Source organism: Leopardus geoffroyi, chromosome C2 (genome assembly GCF_018350155.1).
Source record: "Leopardus geoffroyi isolate Oge1 chromosome C2, O.geoffroyi_Oge1_pat1.0, whole genome shotgun sequence".
In the NCBI taxonomy this organism is placed as follows: Eukaryota; Metazoa; Chordata; class Mammalia; order Carnivora; family Felidae; genus Leopardus; species Leopardus geoffroyi.
In genome coordinates, this window is record NC_059333.1 from 56,064,163 (window position 1) to 56,082,843 (window position 18,681).

Genomic DNA, 18,681 nt, shown 5'->3' on the forward strand with positions numbered 1-18,681 from the left:
TTATAATAACTAACTTTGTCTCTTTATTGCTAACTTTAATGTTCATTTACCAATGAGATTATAGTTGACTAACTATAACTCCAATAACTTCCAAGAGAGGAACATCCATAAAATCTAAAGTCAGGTAATTCTCAGTTTTTTCCCTTGATTTTCTTTCACAATGAACATTATTAAGTCATAACCTAGGTGTATTTCAAATCAGTCTCTAAGACATTTAGACAACAGCAAAACCTAAGTTTTAAAGCAAAAAAAATTACTGGGTCTCTATATACTGGAATTGCCATTTGTTTTTTAAAAATCACATATTAATCACATACTTAATCTGGTTTGAATCATTCATTTGAAGTCACTTTTTTTAAACTAAAGTGAAATTAAGGAGAAGCTGAACAATAAAGTGATCCTTTAAAGATGATATGAATTAAACTATTTTATAGGTCATATTTTATAGCATTTCACAGACTCCATGCTTCATGCTTATACCTAGAAAGTAAAAGTGGCACAAAAGAATGCCAACTATGCATTAGTGCTCAATTTTAAACAACAAAGACCAAAACAACATGTGCTCTGTTTGCAGTTTGTGTCACTGAGACAACCTGGTCCCAGATGATCTGAAATATCTCAGATGATCTGCATACTTTCATAATTTAAATTTTACAACTGTACATAACAATTACAAAAAGCTAACAATGAAATATATATTCTTGTGCAAGTTCAGTGTGATGAATCTGCCCATTCCTATAAAGGAAACAATTTTCAGTCAAATCCTCATCCTTAACTGGAATTCTACCTCGGCCAGACACTTCTAATTTTTCCTACTGGTAGACTCTTGCAGATAAAAATGCCTTTAAGGGGCACCTGAGTGGCTCAGTTGGTCAAACATCCAACTCTTGGTTTGGGCTAAGGTCATGATCTCATGGTTTCGTGAGTTCAAGCCCCTGCGTCAGGCTCTGTGCTGGCAGCAAGGTGCCTGCTTGGGATTCTCTGTCTGTCTCTCTCTCTCTCTCTGTCCCTCCCCCACTCATGCTGTCTCTCTCTCAAAATAAACAAATAAACTTAAAAAAAAATTCCTTTAAAACCCAGAGTAATGTATCCCTTGGAGGATAAGGAAGAGAGCCCCTCTGGCTGTCAGCTCCTCCCTCCTTGCAACTGATGGCAGGGGCATGGTGTTCCCTCCAGGACTGGGCCTTCAGTTTCACAGTGGTTAGAATTTTTTCCAAACCCATCTCCTAAACTTTACTTTTATTTTACACTTCTGCCCACAACCCTAGCCCACAGCCTTCACCTCCACACTGTTTCTGCCTTCTCTCTATACCACCTTGTTTTGCCACATTTTAGGCCTTCACTCTTCCTCACACGTTTCACTTTCTACCTCTCTGGTTTTTTCCAATGACTGCATTCAAATATTTTATGTTCACTTTCTACATAAAACAATTTATTGAATATTTTCTTCTAAAGGAGCTGAGAAAACATAAAGTCAATGAAAAGTATTGAGAGGCAGCCGGCTGGCTCAGTCAGTAGAGCGTGCAACTCTTGGTCTTGGGGTTGTAAGTTCGAGCCCCACACTGGGTGTAGAAATTACTTAAAAATAAAACCTTTCTAAAAGAAAAAAGAAAACTATTGAGGAAAATGAAAACTAAAACAGTATAAAAGTTTTGCTCCTTAGAATGGTAAAAATGAAAACAGAAAATACTATTAATAACAAGTGTAGATATGGAACCAGACAAAAGGGCGTGAAAATAAATTGGGTCTACTTCTCAGGGGGTAAATTAATGGTGTGCCCATCAAAATTAGTTGTGTTCCTATCTTCTGACTCAGAAATTTACTTCTGTGTCTGTTCTACAGAAATAATGGCATATTAGCATAAATATACATCTGTCATGACATGATATTATACATGGAAAATCCGATAGACTCCACCAAAAGTCTGCTAGAACTGATACATGAATTCAGCAAAGTTGCAGGATACAAAATCAATGTACAGAAATCAGTTGCATTCTTATACACTAACAATGAAGCAACAGAAAGACAAATAAAGAAACTGATCCCATTCACAATTGCACCAAGAAGCATAAAATACCTAGGGATAAATCTAACCCAAGATGTAAAAGATCTGTATGCTGAAAACTATAGAAAGCTTATGAAGGTAATTGAAGAAGATTTAAAGAAATGGAAAGACATTCCCTGCTCATGGATTGGAAGAATAAATATTGTCAAAATGTCAATACTACCCAAAGCTATCTACACATTCAATGCAATCCCAATCAAAATTGCACCAGCATTCTTCTCGAAACTAGAACAAGCCATCCTAAAATTCATATGGAACCACAAAAGGCCCCGAATAGCCAAAGGAATTTTGAAGAAGACCAAAGCAGGAGGCATCACAATCCCAGACTTTAGCCTCTACTACAAAGCTGTCATCATCAAGACAGCATGGTATTGGCACAAAAACAGACACATAGACCAATGGAATAGAATAGAAACCCCAGAACTAGACCCACAAACGTATGGCCAACTCATCTTTGACAAAGCAGGAAAGAACATCCAATGGAAAAAAGACAGTCTCTTTAACAAATGGTGCTGGGAGAACTGGACAGCAACATGCAGAAGGTTGAAACTAGACCACTTTCTCACACCATTCACAAAAATAAACTCAAAATGGATAAAGGACCTGAATGTGAGACAGGAAACCATCAAAACCTTAGAGGAGAAAGCAGGAAAAGACCTCTCTGACCTCAGCCGCAGCAATCTCTTACTCGACACATCCCCAAAGGCAAGGGAATTAAAAGCAAAAGTGAATTACTGGGACCTTATGAAGATAAAAAACTTCTGCACAGCAAAGGAAACAACCAACAAAACTAAAAGGCAACCAACGGAATGGGAAAAGATATTTGCAAATGACATATCGGACAAAGGGCTAGTATCCAAAATCTATAAAGAGCTCACCAAACTCCACACCCGAAAAACAAATAACCCAGTGAAGAAATGGGCAGAAAACATGAATAGACACTTCTCTAAAGAAGACATCCGGATGGCCAATGGGCACATGAAAAGATGTTCAACGTCGCTCCTTATCAGGGAAATACAAATCAAAACCACACTCAGATATCACCTCATGCCAGTCAGAGTGGCCAAAATGAACAAATCAGGAGACTATAGATGCTGGAGAGGATGTGGAGAAACGGGAACCCTCTTGCACTGTTGGTGGGAATGCAAATTGGTGCAGCCACTCTGGAAAGCAGTGTGGAGGTTCCTCAGAAAATTAAAAATAGACCTACCCTATGACCCAGCAATAGCACTGCTAGGAATTTATCCAAGGGATACAGGAATACTGATGCATAGGGGCACTTGTACCCCAATGTTCATAGCAGCACTCTCAACAATAGCCAAATTATGGAAAGAGCCTAAATGTCCATCAACTGATGAATGGATAAAGAAATTGTGGTTTATATACACAATGGAATACTACGTGGCAATGAGAAAGAATGAAATATGGCCTTTTGTAGAAACGTGGGTGGAACTGGAGAGTGTGATGCTAAGTGAAATAAGCCATACAGAGAAAGACAGGTACCATATGGTTTCACTCTTATGTGGATCCTGAGAAACTTAACAGAAACCCATGGGGGAGGGGAAGGAAAAAAAAAAAAAAAAAAAGAGGTTAGAGTGGGAGAGAGCCAAAGCATAAGAGACTGTTAAAAACTGAGAACAAACTGAGGGTTGATGGGGGGTGGGAAGGAGGGGAGGGTGGGTGATGGGTATTGAGGAGGGTACCTTTTGGGATGAGCACTGGGTGTTGTATGGAAACCAATTTGACAATAAATTTCATATATTAAAAAAAAAATACATCTGTCAAATGATGACCAAACATGTCCTGTAACAATAAAACTTTAGCACTCTAACAATAAAAACTCCAAAAATCTTGAATATATATCAATAAACAGTTAAATAAAGTACTGGATAAAATATTTAATGATGACAGAGAAAGATCTTCAAGAGATAATTTGTAAGTGAAAAGAGCAAGTTGCGTATAAATTTTATGTTTTTTCTTTAAAGTTTATTTATTTATTTTGATAGAGACAGACAGTGCCAGTCGGGGAGGGGCAGAGAGAGAGATAGAATCCCAAGCAGGCTCCATGCTGTCAACGCAGAGCCAGACACAGGGCTTGAACTCACAAACTGCGAGATCATGACCTGAGCAGAAATCAAGAGTTGGAAATTTAACCAACTGAGCCACCCAGGTACCCCTAAATTTTATGTTTTAAAAAAGTATAAATGTGTGTGTGAGCACACATGTATGTATGTGAATTCACTGTGCATAAGACAATCTGGAAGAATATTTATTGAACTTCTAGCAGAGGTTCCCATTTAGGGATATTACGGATTGCTAGAGCACACAGTGAATGACACGTGGTAAAGGGGGATTTTAGTTACTTGATTTTTTCCAATATCTAACTCTGTATTATTTGAATTTTTATTAGTTTTACATTTAAAAAATTTTTTTTAACGTTTTTATTTATTTTTGAGACAGAGAGAGACAGAGCATGAACGGAGGAGGGCCAGAGACAGGGAGACACAGAATCTGAAACAGGCTCCAGGCTCTGAGCTGTCAGCACAGAGCCTGACGCAGGGCTCAAACTCACAGACCGCGAGATCACGACCTGGGCCGAAGTCGGCCGCTTAACCGACTGAGCCACCCAGGTGCCCCTAGTTTTATATTTTTAAGAGCAAAAAAGAACTCCTCACCCTCAAGAGAAATAAAAATATGAAAAAACAGAGTAAATTTTAAGATTTTATGTTGCAGAAGTATAGAGCATTGCTATAAATAAAGCATTCTGAGTGATTATTTCGATCATAACCACCTTCAGAAATTTAAACTTTCATTGGCATTTAATACTGACATGTACAATTTGTACAAAACATTTTGGCTAATATATAGTATTTTAAATTTAAAATTCGGGAAAAAAAACAGACTACAAGTAAAGAAAACTACAGTTCCAAACTTACTTATGCAGATAAAATTAGCCCCCAATTATGAACTATAACCATGTTGCAGTATCCACAAACATAATTATTCTTTTTAAATTATGAGACTTTACCTGGTTTATTCATACTATAAAATAGTTATAGTCCTTAATTATTCATCAAAACATGTAATGAGGCATGATCAAAAATTTTCTGGCCAGTATAATGTCAATAGCTAGACCTGGATGTCAGGTAGACCACTCACACTTAGTACAACCAGAATGAGTAGAAATAGCTCCATTGGCCATCACTCCTAACCTCTACCCTGTATCTTCCCTATCATTCTTAAGATTTTGCTCAGGCAAAAGACTTAGAAGGCATTCATGGCTCCTAAGTTCCTCTCCACTCCACATCCAAGCCATCAGGAAGTCTTGGTGGCTCTGTCTTTATATTAGATCTATAAACTGAATGATACTCACCACTCCAGCCCAGGCCACAGTAATTTCTCACCTGGAATACAGTAATGGTATCCTAACTCATCTCCCTTCCTCCTTTCTTGCCCCATATAAAATCAATTCCCCACTCAGCAGCCAGAATCATCTTTTAAAAGCATAAATCAAGTAATGCTCTTTTCTCAAAACTCTTTATATTCTCAATACAACCACTTCTTGTCACGTTGCTCAAGACCCTACAGCATCTGCCCACATCTACCTCACCTCTTCCTAATCACTGTGCTCGAGCCATGCTCGCCCTTTTAGCCTGTCTTTACACTTACTCTCCTCTCTTCCTGGAAATGTCTTCCCATAAAATTCTTTCATGACTTACTGTGGTGCCCACCCTCCAAGATGTCCTCTGACAGAGTTACTCCCCCCTGGTATCTGTGCCTTTGTGCAGTGCCCTCCCACATTGAATCCAGGCTGACCCGTGTGACCAAAAAAGCATGGCAGAAATGAGGGCATGTGACTTTTGAGACCAGGTTCTAAAAGACTGCAGTTTCTACTTTGTTTTCCTGAATTGCTCCCTCTGGTAGAAGCCATTTCCTGTGCCATGAAAGCACTCAAGATGCCCAGTGCAGTGGTCCCTATAAAGAGGAACCAAGCTGCCAGCCATGTGAAGTCAGCCACCTTGGAAGTGTAGCCTCCAGCTCCCACCAAGCCTCTAGCAACCCCAGGCAAAATCTCTTGGCAACTTCATGAGGGATCCCAAGATAAAAGCACCCCACAGAACCACTCTCCCAATTTCTGACCTATAGGAACTGAGAAATAACAGATGGTTACTTTTATTAGGAAGTCACTTAGAACATAAGCTTTATGAGGGAAGGACCCTTCTGTTGTTGCTGCACTGAATCCCAAATGCCTACAAGACTGCCTTGCGTAGGGTGGTCATTCCGTCCACTTGACATGATCCAGTTGTACAGTAACATGTACATAATGTAAATAATGTTTATTTGCGAATATGTCGAGAAGTGTGCTGAGTATTTTCATGTTTAAAACAAAACATATTATGGGGGCATCTGGGTGACTCAGTCATTAATCGTCTGCCTTTGGCTCAGGTCATGATCTCACAGTTTGTGAGTTCGAGTCCCACAATGGGCTCTCTGCTGTCAGCATAGAGCCTGCTTCAGATCCTCTGTCTCCCTCTCTCTGTGCCCCTCCCGTGCTTGTTTTCTCTCTCAAAAATAAAATAAAAACATTCAAAACCCTATTTAAAAAACATATTTTTATTTTAATCCTCACAACAATTCTAAATGGCAGAGGAATTCTCACTGCACAGTGGTGAAGTGTCAGGCTTAAGGTACTGCCGAAGGTCCACAGCTAGTAAATGACAAAATCAAAACTCAGATCCAGGTTTGGCTGATCCAAATTTTGTTTTCGACTACCAGTGTATAACAAAAGATTAAATAATTCAGATTATACAAATTCATGAAGGGACACATAAGATGTACAGTTTACAAAAGAAATACTTTTAAAGTGTTATCAGTCTATTTAAGTGGGTGGGATACGAGAGGGTACAAAGCATTCCTAGAAAATTAAAAGACTGTCCCACAAGCATAGTATTGCAGAGTATTCAATAGCAAACCATAAACTTAGTGTCCCTGAATAACTTACAAAGAGCCTTGCTGCTCCAATGAGAAAGCAGGTTGACTCCAATTCCACATCATTTGGGCTCCTTTCAGTGTTAGGGGTCTATGGCAAAGAAGTTTTAATGATGAATGAAGATCTTTAAATTTTTTTTTAAACGTTTATTTATTTTTGAGACAGAGAGAGACAGAGCATGAATGGGGGGAGGGTCAGAGAGAGAGGGAGGCATAGAATCTGAAACAGGCACCAGGCTCTGAGCTGTCAGCAGTGAATTACATGACTTCTCTGAATATCCTTATACCAAACGCCAAAGGAAAAAGGTAATGTGTGCCTCTTCCTTGCAAAAACAGCCTAACACTCCCATGCTGAGCTAGCTCTGTCTTCTACTTCTATTCAGCCATCCAAGTTCTGCTCTCTGAATTCCCAGCTATCACATGACAAGGCTATCACATTTTCATTAAGGCCTTTCTCTCCTACATAAAATGATGCTCAATTCCATCAATGACCCCCTACCAGGTCATTTTCTGTAACCTGGTAAATCCATGTCCCTCCTAAAGCATCCCCATCCAAACATCACTCTCCAGACACGGTGTAAGCAGGATATGGTTTATCAGTACCATCACCATCTTGTTAAGTTCCATAAACATCTTAGCAACTCTGTCACACTCTCAGCTTATACTAAGCTTGTGATCAATTAAGACATCTATGCTTTTTTTTTTCCATGTAAATCACTTTCCAGTCTATACTTACATGATAGATTTTTAAAACCTAAACGGAGGTTTAGTTACATTAGTTACACCACATTTATCTTTTGGACTTTAACTCTTTCATATATTGTTTCTGTTATGCCTACTGGGAGAGATTCCTCCTAATTCAGGGTCAAACATGAATTCAAACATGTTTATTTTATATACAAGTTACTGATAAAAAGTAATGAACAGAATATGACCAAGGAAGGAAACCAATGACATGACACCAAAAATTCCTATCTAGTCCTCTTCTCAACCTGTTAGAGACCTTGGGATAAAATTAGCTAAAGAAACTATAATTTTACCCACAGTATTCTTTTTTCTGTTTGCTACAAAAATACAGAAAATGACTAACCACAAAGTACAGTCATGTATTCTTATAAATAATACTTCAGTGTTCATTTCTAGAAGTTTAGGTCACCTCTGGGTGACCAAGAGGCCAAAGCATTTAATCACTGTTTAATACCTTTTATATGCCCCTACTTTGGTCAAATAGGGACATTCCAAGTGTTTAATTTGTACTGATGCAGCCATGAGAGCTATAATGCCTTGAAAGAAAGAATGAAAGAAAGGAAGAAAGAAAGAAAGAAAGAAAGAAAGAAAGAAAGAAAGAAAGAAAGAAAGAAAAGGCTAACCCACTAAGGATGACATAACATAGAAGGAACTGTACACTTTCTTACACAAAAATTTTGCCTCCAGAGAACCTTTAAGGGAAATCATATGCAAGTAAATATGGCAAACAGAGAGAGGGGTAATCCCAAAGGATAAAGTTATGAAGGATTAAATCAGTCCATACCGTAAATACCAAGTATCAGATTTGACAGTTTATCAGAACCTCATATGAAACTTGGCAAAGGTACAAGCCTCCTTAACTACCTTTTAGGGAACAAAATAAGCATTTATATTATATCTACTTCCTGGTAACATATATCTAAGAATATCACTTTGAAAGGTGAATAAAAACGTGCTAGAATGGGAAACAGTCATCACTTAATACCAGTAATTTAGATAGATGAAATTCCATTTACTAGAATTCCCTGAGAAAATAGAGACAAATCCACATTTTCCTTTGGCTTAAAACATTTTTTGCCCAAACTCACTAAGATGGAAGCAATTTAATTTGAAAAGATCAGCTATATTGATTGATCCAGGAGACCCTTGGTACTTCCCAGAAGAATGAGACTGATGAAAAGGAAGCATCACTTTGATACAAATTGGGAAATGAACAGAAAATTTATAAAGAAAGTCTCAGGCATGTTATATTTCACTTTTCAAATATGATCTTCAGTAGAATCAGAAATCAAAAGTAAAGCAGGAAGGCAGTCTAAGATGACAGTGTAGGAAGAACCTGACCATCTTCTCCCATGATGCACTGAATGCATACCTACATATAAAGCAATTCCTCCTGAAGAACTGACACTGACTGAACAGCTTCTGCACAATAAACGATAGAGAAGGGTAGGAGAAAGGGAGAACAAGTAACAATGGTAACTGTAACCTACAGTAGAGAGGGATATCACTGGCAGGGGTGGGGGGGAGGCCTATTCACAGACTCACCCACCATGGGGCAGAGTGAAAAAAGAACTGTTTAAAGGGCAACAAGATTTGAAGTGAAGGAAATTCATTCACTAATCTAGAGAATCTGCTAAATGGGTGGGAAACTGCCAGAACCCTCTCCAGGGTCAAATATACCAGTGAGCACCATTCTTCCCCCACCACCTTGATAGCACAAATGAGAACAGGGTCCAGGCACTCTAGCCAGCCTACTAGAGCCTCACCAGTGTGTCCTGGGCCCCTGTCCCACACCATCTTCAGAAGGTGGCCCCAACACAGCATGCTCTAGGACCTTCCCAGCCTGTGCTTAATCCAACCACACTGCCAAAGCAGCCCTGGTATGGCACACCCCAGCCCATACGCCATCCATCTGGCCTTCCAAAGCTACCAGGCACATGCAGTCTACTCAAAGGACACACCCCTACACAAGGTCACTACTTCAAGACCTGTTCTACATAATTCATAGAAATGAGCACGGAAAGTCAAACAAATGAGGAGACAAAGGAGTAAATTCCAAGTGAAAGAACAAGATAAAACCCCAGGAAAAAAACTCTAATGAAACAGAGATAAGTAACTTACCTGATCAAGAGTTCGAAGTAATGATCACAGAGATAGATGCTCACTGAACTTCGAAGACTAGAGGAACCCAGTGAGAATTTCAACAGAAAGTTAGAAAATATAATAAAGAACCAATCAGAGCTGAAAAGTATAATAACTGAAATGAAAAAATATACTTAAGGGAAGTCAACAGCTGATTAGGTGATATAGAAGAGTGCATCAATAAACTGAGAGAAAAAATAGTGGAAATTACCCAATCAGAACAACAACAATAAAAGAGTTTTAAAAAATTATGACAATTTAAGAAACCTCTGGGACAATATCAAGCATACTAATACTGACATTACTGGGGTCCCAGAAGGAAAAGAGAAAGGGACAGAATATTATTTGAATAAATAATGGCTGAAAACATCCCTAACCTGGGGAAGAAAGCCTTTATCCAGGGTCCATAAATTACAGAGAGTCCCAAACAAGATGAACCCAAAGAGATTCATAATAAGACATATAACTAAAGTGGAAAAATTTAAAGATAAAGAAAGAATATTAAAGGCCACAAGAGAAAAACAATTATCTACATACAAGGGACACCCCATAAGGCTATCAGGTGATTTTTCAGCAGAAACTTTGCAGGCCAGAAGGGGATGGCAGGATATATTTAAAGTGCTGAAAGGAAAAAACCTACAACCAAGAATACTATACCTGGCAAGGTTATAATTCTGACTTGAAGGAGAGATAAAGAGTTTCTTAGGCAAGCAAAATTTAAAAAGTTCATCACCACTAAACTGGCCTACAAGAAATGTTAAGTGAAAAAAGTAAAGACCATAACTTGAAATAAGAATATACAATAAGAAAAAAATCTCTTTGGGGAAAAAAAAGAAAGAAAGAAAAAAATCTCATTGGTATATGCAAATATATAGTAAAAGTGCATCAACCACTAAACAAAACATGGAGGGGAGGGGTGTAGAAATGTAGCACTTTTAGAATACATCCAAACTTAAGTGACCATTAGCTTGAAATAGACTGCTACATATATAAGCCAAGATATATGAGCCTTAAGGTAACCATAAAACAAAACCTACCATAGATACAAAGAGAAGAAAGAGAAAAGAACCATAACACTAAAGAAAACCATCAAACCACAGGGGAAAAGAGTGAGAGAAGAAGGAAAAAACAGAGAAGAATTACAAAAGCAACCAGAACTGCAGCAACTTCTTACTAGAGATGTCTCCAGAGACAAAGGAAACAAAAGCAAAAATGAACTATTGGGACCTCATCGAGATAAAAAGCTTCTGCACAGTGAAGGAAACAATCAACAAAACTAAAAGGCAACTGATGGAATGGGAGAAGATATTTACAAATGACATACTGGATAAAAGGTTAGTATCCAAAATTTATAAAGAACTTACCAAACTCAACATCCAAAAAATAAACAATCCAGTGAAGAAATGGGCAGAGGATATGAACAGACATTTTTCCAAAGACGGCATCCAGAAGGCTAACAGACACATGAAAAGATACTCAATATCACTCATCATCAGGGAAATACAAATCATAACTACAATGAGATACCACCTCACACCTGTCAGAATGGCTAAAATTAACAACTCAGGAAACAACAAATGTTGGGAAGGATGTGGAAAAGGGGGAACACTTTCCACTGCTGGTGGGAATGCAAACTGGTGCAGCCAGTCTGGAAAACAGAATGGAGGTTCCTCAAAAAATTAAAAATAGAACTATCCTACAACTCAGCAATTGCACTACTTGATACTTACCCAAAGGACACAAAAATGCTGATTTGAAGGGGCACATGCACCCCTGTTTATAGCAGCACTATCAACAATAGCCACATTAAGGAAAGAGCCCGAATGTCCATCAACTGATGAGTAGATAAAGAAGATGTGGTATATATACATACAATGGAATATTACTTGGCAATCAAATAGAATGAAATCTTGCCATTTTCAACAATGTGGATGAAACTAGAGTGCATTATGCTAAGCAAAATAAATCAGGCAGAGAAAGACAAGTATCATGTGATTTCACTCATATGTAGAATTTAAGAGACAAAACAGATAAACAGAGGGAAAGGGAGGGAAAAATATGATAAAAACAGAGGCAGACAAACCATAAGAGACTCTTAACTACAGAGAACTGAGGGCTGTTGGAGGGGAGATGGGTAAGAGAATGAGCATTAAGGAGGGCACTTGTTGGGATGAGCACTGGGTGTTATATGTATGAATATGTATGATGAATTGCGAATTGTACTCCTGAAACCAATACTATACTCTATGTTAACTTGACTTCAAATTAAAAAAAAAAAAAAAAAACAGAAAACAATAAAATGACAATAAGTACATGCCTATTAACAATCACTTTAAATGCAAATAGACTAAATGCTCCAACCAAAAGACACAGGGTAACTGAATAGATAAAAAAAGAAACAAAACAACAAACAAGAAACCATCTAAATGCTGCCTACAAAAGACTCACTTAAGACCAAAAGACAGAAACAGACTGAGTGAAGGGATGGTAAAAGATATACCATGCAAATGGAAACAAAAAGAAAGCTGGACTAGCAGTACTCATGTCAGAAAAATAAATTTTGAAACAAAGACTGTAACACAAGACAAGAAAAGGCATTACATTATAATAAAGGGATCAATCCAACAAGAGGATATAACATTCATAAATATTTATGCAGCCAACATACCTGTACCTAAATACATAAAAGCAAATATTAATAGATAAAAGGAGAAACAGACAGTAATACAATAATAGTAGAAGACTTTAATACCCTACTTACATCAATGGATAGATCATTCATACAGAAAATCAGTAAGTAAACACTGGCCTTAAATGATATATTAGAGCAGATAGACTTAATATACATATAACATTTCATCCCCAAACAGGAGAATACACATTCTTTTCAACTGCACGTAGAACATTCTCCATCACATGTTAGGCCACAAAACAGGTCTCAATAAATTCAAGAAGACTGAAATTATATCAAGCATCTTTTATGATCACAAGGGTGTACAACCAGAAATTAATTACAAAAAGAAAACTAGAAAAACACAAACAAATGGAGACTAAACAACATGGGTCAATGAAGAAAAATATCAAAGACAACTTTTTTAAGGTTTATTTATTTTTTAGAGAGAGAGAGAGAGACAGAGACAGAATGTGAGCAGGGGAGGGGCAGAGAGAGAGGGAGACATAGAATCCGAAGTAGGCTCCAGGCTCTGAGCTATCTGCACAGAGCCCAATGAGGGGCTTGAGCCCACAAACCATGAGATCATGACCTGAGCTGAAGCTGGATGCTTAACCAACTGAGCCACCCAGGTGCCCCTCAAAGATGAAATTTTAAAATACCTTAGGACAAATAAACATGAAAAGACAACTTAACAAAATCTATGGAATGCAGCATAAGCAGATCCAAGAGGGAATTTCACAGCAATACAGGCCTACCTCTAGAAAGAAAAGTATCACAAATAGATAATCCAACTATATATCTAAAGTGACTAGAAAATGAAGAACAAATGAAACCTAAGTTAGTAGAAGGAAGGAAATAATGAAGATCAGAGAGGAAATGATTGAAATGGAGATTTTAAATAGAAAAGATTAAACTGGAAAGTTTCTTTGAAAAGATAAACAAGGGGCACCTGGGTGGCTCAGTCAGTTAAGCGTCCGACTTTGGCTCAGGTCATGATCTCACAGCCCATGAGTTCGAGCCCCGCGTCAGGCTCTGTGCTGACAGCTCAGAGCCGGGAGCCTGCATCTGTGTCTCCCTTTCTCTCTGCCTCTCCCCTGCTCATGATCTGTCTCTCTCTGTTTCAAAAATAAAAAAAAATAAAAAAATTAAAACACTAAAAAGATAAACAAAATCAATAAACCTCTAGCCAGACATCAAAAAAAGAGAGAGGGCCCAAATATATAAAATCAGAAATGAAAATTGGAAAGTTATAATTGACATCACACAAATACATAAGAATTAGAAGAGACTACAACAAATAATTATATGCCAGTAAAATGGAAAACCTGGGAAAATTAAATTCCTAGAAACCCACAACCTTCCAGACTGAATCACGAAGAAGAGAAAATGTGAGATTATAAGTAATGAAATTAAATCAATAATTTCAAAACTCTACAAAACAGAAGTCCAAGACCAGATGGCTTCATGGGTGAATTCTAACAAACATTCAGTTAGTACTTATCCTTCTCAAATTATTCCAAAAAATTAGAAAGGAAGGAATGCTTCCAAACCCATTTTGTGAGGCATTACTCTGATACCAAAAACAGACAAAGACACCACCAAAAAAGAAAACGCCACCTACTGAATGGGAGAATCTATCTGCAAATCAAACAATCAATAAGGAGGTAATATCAAAAACACAAAGAACTTACACAACTTAGTGACAAAAAAAACCCAAACAACCTAATTTAAAAAAATGTGTGAAGGACTTCCACAGACAATTTTCCAAAGAAGACATACAGATGACCAAGAAACACATGAAAAGATGCTCAATATGACTACTCATTAGTGAAATGCAAAAATAACACCCATAATGAGATATCACCTCACACCTGTCAGACTGGCTATCATCAAAAAGACAAAAAATAACAAGTGTTGGCAAAGATGTGGAGAAAAAGGAACCCTTGTACACTATTGGTGGGAATGTAAACTGGTACAGCCACTGTGGAAAATGGTATGGGGGTTCCTCAAAAAATTAAAAGAAGAACTACCATTCAGCCCAGAAATTCCACTTCTGGGTATTTATCCGAAGATAACAAAAACACCAATTCAAAGAGATGTATGCAATTCTGTGTTCATTGTAGCAATATTTACTACAATATAGCCACAATATGGAAGCAACCTACGCGCATGTGTGCGTGGACACACACACACACACACACACACAAATGGAATATTAGTCATAAAAATGAATGAAATCTTGACATTTGTAAAATCATGGATGGACCTATAGGGTATTATGCTTTTATGAAATAAGTCAGACAAAGAAAGACAAATGCCATAAAATTTCACTTACATGTGAAATCTAAAAACACGAATGAACAAACAGAACAAAACAGAAACAGACTCACTGATACAGGAAACAAAACATTGGTTACCAGAGAGGGGACAGGCTGGGGCAGGCAAAACAGGTGAAGGGTATTAAGAGGTACAAACTTCCAGTTATAAAATAAATAAGTCATGAACATGTCGTGTATACCACAAGGAATATGGTCATTGTAATAAGTTTGTATGGTGACAGATGGTAACTAGACTTAGGGCATATTGATATGAGTGACTGCAAGGCCCCAGGACAGCCACTGCTTTTCCATGAAAATAAGACAACATAACAAATGTAGGTCTACTATAAAGAGTTAGTGTAGTGTAGGGGAAAAGAGCACAGAATTTGAATTGGTAAAGACTTTGGAGCCAGAATATTTGAGCTCTTGTTCAGTTGTGACATTTCCTTATCTCTGAAATGGTGATAATTAAACATGACCCACAGGGTCACTGTGAAAATTAAAAAAAACAATGCATATAAAAAGGCATATATAGAGAGAGACAGTGTTCAAACATTAAACGTTTTCCCAGTAGATATTAAGCTCCTCAAAATCAGAACTAATCTTATCTTTCTATATTTTGTACCTAACACAATCTCAGGACTCACAGGAGACTCTGATAAATGTTTGGTGAGTAAATGAATGACCACCCAGAAACAACACACACACATACACTCTTCTGACTGCATATACAGTTGGGTAAGATAAATTTAAAATATGCAAATATCAGCTTCAAAAAAGTTTATGCTGGTACAGACTTCAGGTTACAAAATAACTAAGTCATGGTGATGTAATGTACCACATAGTTAACAATACTGTAATGCATAGTTGAAAGTTGCTAAGAGAGTAGATCTTAAAAGTTTTTATCATTAAGAAAAATGTATAACTATGTATGCTTATGCACATTAACAAGACTTATTGTGGTATAATAAAAAAAGTTCATGCTAAAATGTAAAAAACAACTAAAATATAACTGAACCACACAGTGTTTATAAATGTGTTCGTTCCATACATAAAATATACATCCACATATGTGCATGATTTAATAGTTCAAATTGTGTAAACAGAAATATAAGTGAACTGTGATTTTTATAATGGAACCGATCACAATCAAAGCACCTAAGATTCAATAAGTCAAAAACAAATTCCTACTTGGAGTGGTTATCTAATTTAAGAGGGTTCCCTGCAATTTGTGGCTATTATGGCCAAATATTTGTTACACGTGATTACTGCTCAGTAAACCTTTCAGAAGCAGTCTGAATTTTATTTACCATAGTAAAAATGTTACCATCAAATTGTAAAATCTTACTATCAAATTATAAAATTCTTACTATCAAATCACTTAAACAATTTAGGGGAGGAGCCTATTGATTTTAGAAAATAAAAACTATGAAGATAGAGTTACCTGGGTCTGTAGAGGCAATAACATAGGTGTTTTGTTTGAACTCTTTTGGCCTGAATGAATATTCTCATCCAAGGTTCAAAATACAGAACAGATGTGTAGGCTCTGAATGACCATCTCTCTGGAAAACTAGAATAGAAAATACCAAAGACCACACTATAAAGGATGCAAAAATGCCATGTGTTTCAGAAGAAAAAAAACCAGACTAACAGGTTATGACGGTTACCACCAGCAGCTTCAGGAACTTTTCCTCTAAACCTAATGACAACACACTCCAGCGAATCTTGCAACACTCACATAACCTCATTAGGCAGGCCTCTAGATATAAAGGGCTACATAAATAACCTATCCTTTGATTAGAACCAGTTTTTTTGTTGGCAACTAATTCTAAGTAGACTTACATCAGCAATAGAAAATACACTTTCCATTAAAGCTGTTGGATCGGAAGGACAAAACCAAGTCAAACAAACAAAACAATCCCCCTGCTCAAATGTAACAAGAAGAATCTAGGCCCACAGGAATACGAAACGTTTCCATGAAGTTAATATAAGTGGAGAAAAACAATAAAAATGCTTCATTTACATGGAAAATTATAAACAAGAAATATAAAACTTCATTCTGCAAATGCAGTAAGCATTAAGTATTTATGGCCAGCTGAGGGGAGAAGTCTGATGTGGTAAGTGAGAGAGGAGAAAGAAAAATAAAGGACGGAAAGGCAGTAAAATGGAGCAGACACAATGTAAACAGGCTTACGAAGAAAGCTAACCTTGTAAAACTGCACGTTGCTGGGAAATCACTCTGTTGCTGTATCCTAACTCCAGGGACCTTCTATATTAAAGTCCATTTACGAACTGTAAATCTTCGCCAATTAGACAAGAAATAAAGATCAAAAACAAACCCAGGTATGCTTAGGAAGCAGCATTCTTTACCTACTGGGTCCCAGAAAAGGCTACTAGGTCAAGTAGAAAGCAGGGAGCCCTATGCCCATCATGCCTAGAGGGAGACAAAGATGATGGAAAGGAAACATAAATCCTGTCTGAGGGGAAGTGCTCAACAGAGTCACAGACCACTGCCAGTTACTCAGTAAGAAAGGAGAGAGCTCCAAGAAATTTACCAAAATGAACATGAAGCCCGAAAGAAAGCCAAAGATTTTCTGGTTGGTTATAAGTTCTTTTAGGATTTCTTTTGTTTAAATAAAGAAATTAGATTTTCTGGTTGGTTATAAGTTCTTTTAGGATTTCTTTTGTTTAAAAGGAAATTCTTTTCAAGTAAGACTTGAGTAAAATTTCCCAATATAAATTATATAAAAAGTACCTAGTCCATGGCTTACTCCATAAATACTAATGCATCTTTAATATGACCAGGGAGGCTGTCTGCATTATGGTGCAGCACAATAATCAGATGCTGCACAATCAAGTAAATCCTTACCTGTTAAAAGAATAAGGAAAAAAAGTCACCTGGAGACACTATAAGTCTTCCAAGGACTTCTGCCATTTACTCAAATCCTTTCTGGATCCGTTGATTAAAAATTGCCCTTGGGGCACCTGGGTGGCTCAGTTGGTTGAGTGTCCGAATTTGGCTCAGATCACGATCTCACCGTTCCTAAGTTCGAGCCCCGCATCGGGCTCTGTGCTGACAGCGCAGAGCCTGGAGCCTTGAGCCTGTTGTGGATTCTGCGTCTCCCTCTCTGTCTCTGCCCCTCCCCTGCTCATGCTCTCTCTCCCTCAAAAAATAAACATTAAAAAAATATTTTTTAATAAAAAAATAAAATAAAAATTGCCCTTAAAGCCAGTAGCTTTCTTTGACTCTCCTAAAAGCTAACGCATCTCTGTCATTTGAAAGTAAAAGTCAGAAGTAATTTAAAGCCAAGTTTGATAATTTGAGAAATAATGATGAAAGATCAAACTGGGTTAGACAAATTTGGGTTTAAAAATATATATATATATATATATACAGGGGCATCCAGGTGGCTCAGTCGGTTGAGCGTCCGACTTTGGCTCAGGTCACGATCTCACAGCTTGTGAGTTCAAGCCCCGCATCGGGATCTGTGCTGACAGCCTGCTCAGAGCCTGGAGCCTGCTTCGGATTCTGTCTCCCTTTCTCTCTGCCCCTCCCCCACTTACACTCTGTCTCTGTCTCACTCAAAAATAAAGAAACGTTAAAAAAAAAAAGAATTTCTAAAAAATATAGATATACAATATATATGGGTATATATGGGTCTTATATACACACACACACACACATATATATATACATATATATGCACACACACACACACACACGCACACAAAAACAAAATAAGGAA

At 37.5% G+C, this 18,681-nt stretch overlaps 1 protein-coding gene across 1 annotated transcript in view; it reads right to left on the minus strand.

Moving 5' to 3' along the window:
- MORC1 (MORC family CW-type zinc finger 1) overlaps positions 1–18,681 on the minus strand; it is a 152,681-nt gene that overhangs the window by 110,015 nt on the left and 23,985 nt on the right. The window contains exon 6 of the mRNA XM_045500974.1: positions 16,380–16,505. Within this exon, the coding sequence (XP_045356930.1) occupies positions 16,380–16,505 (126 nt within the window). The remainder of the gene's footprint in view (positions 1–16,379; positions 16,506–18,681) is intronic.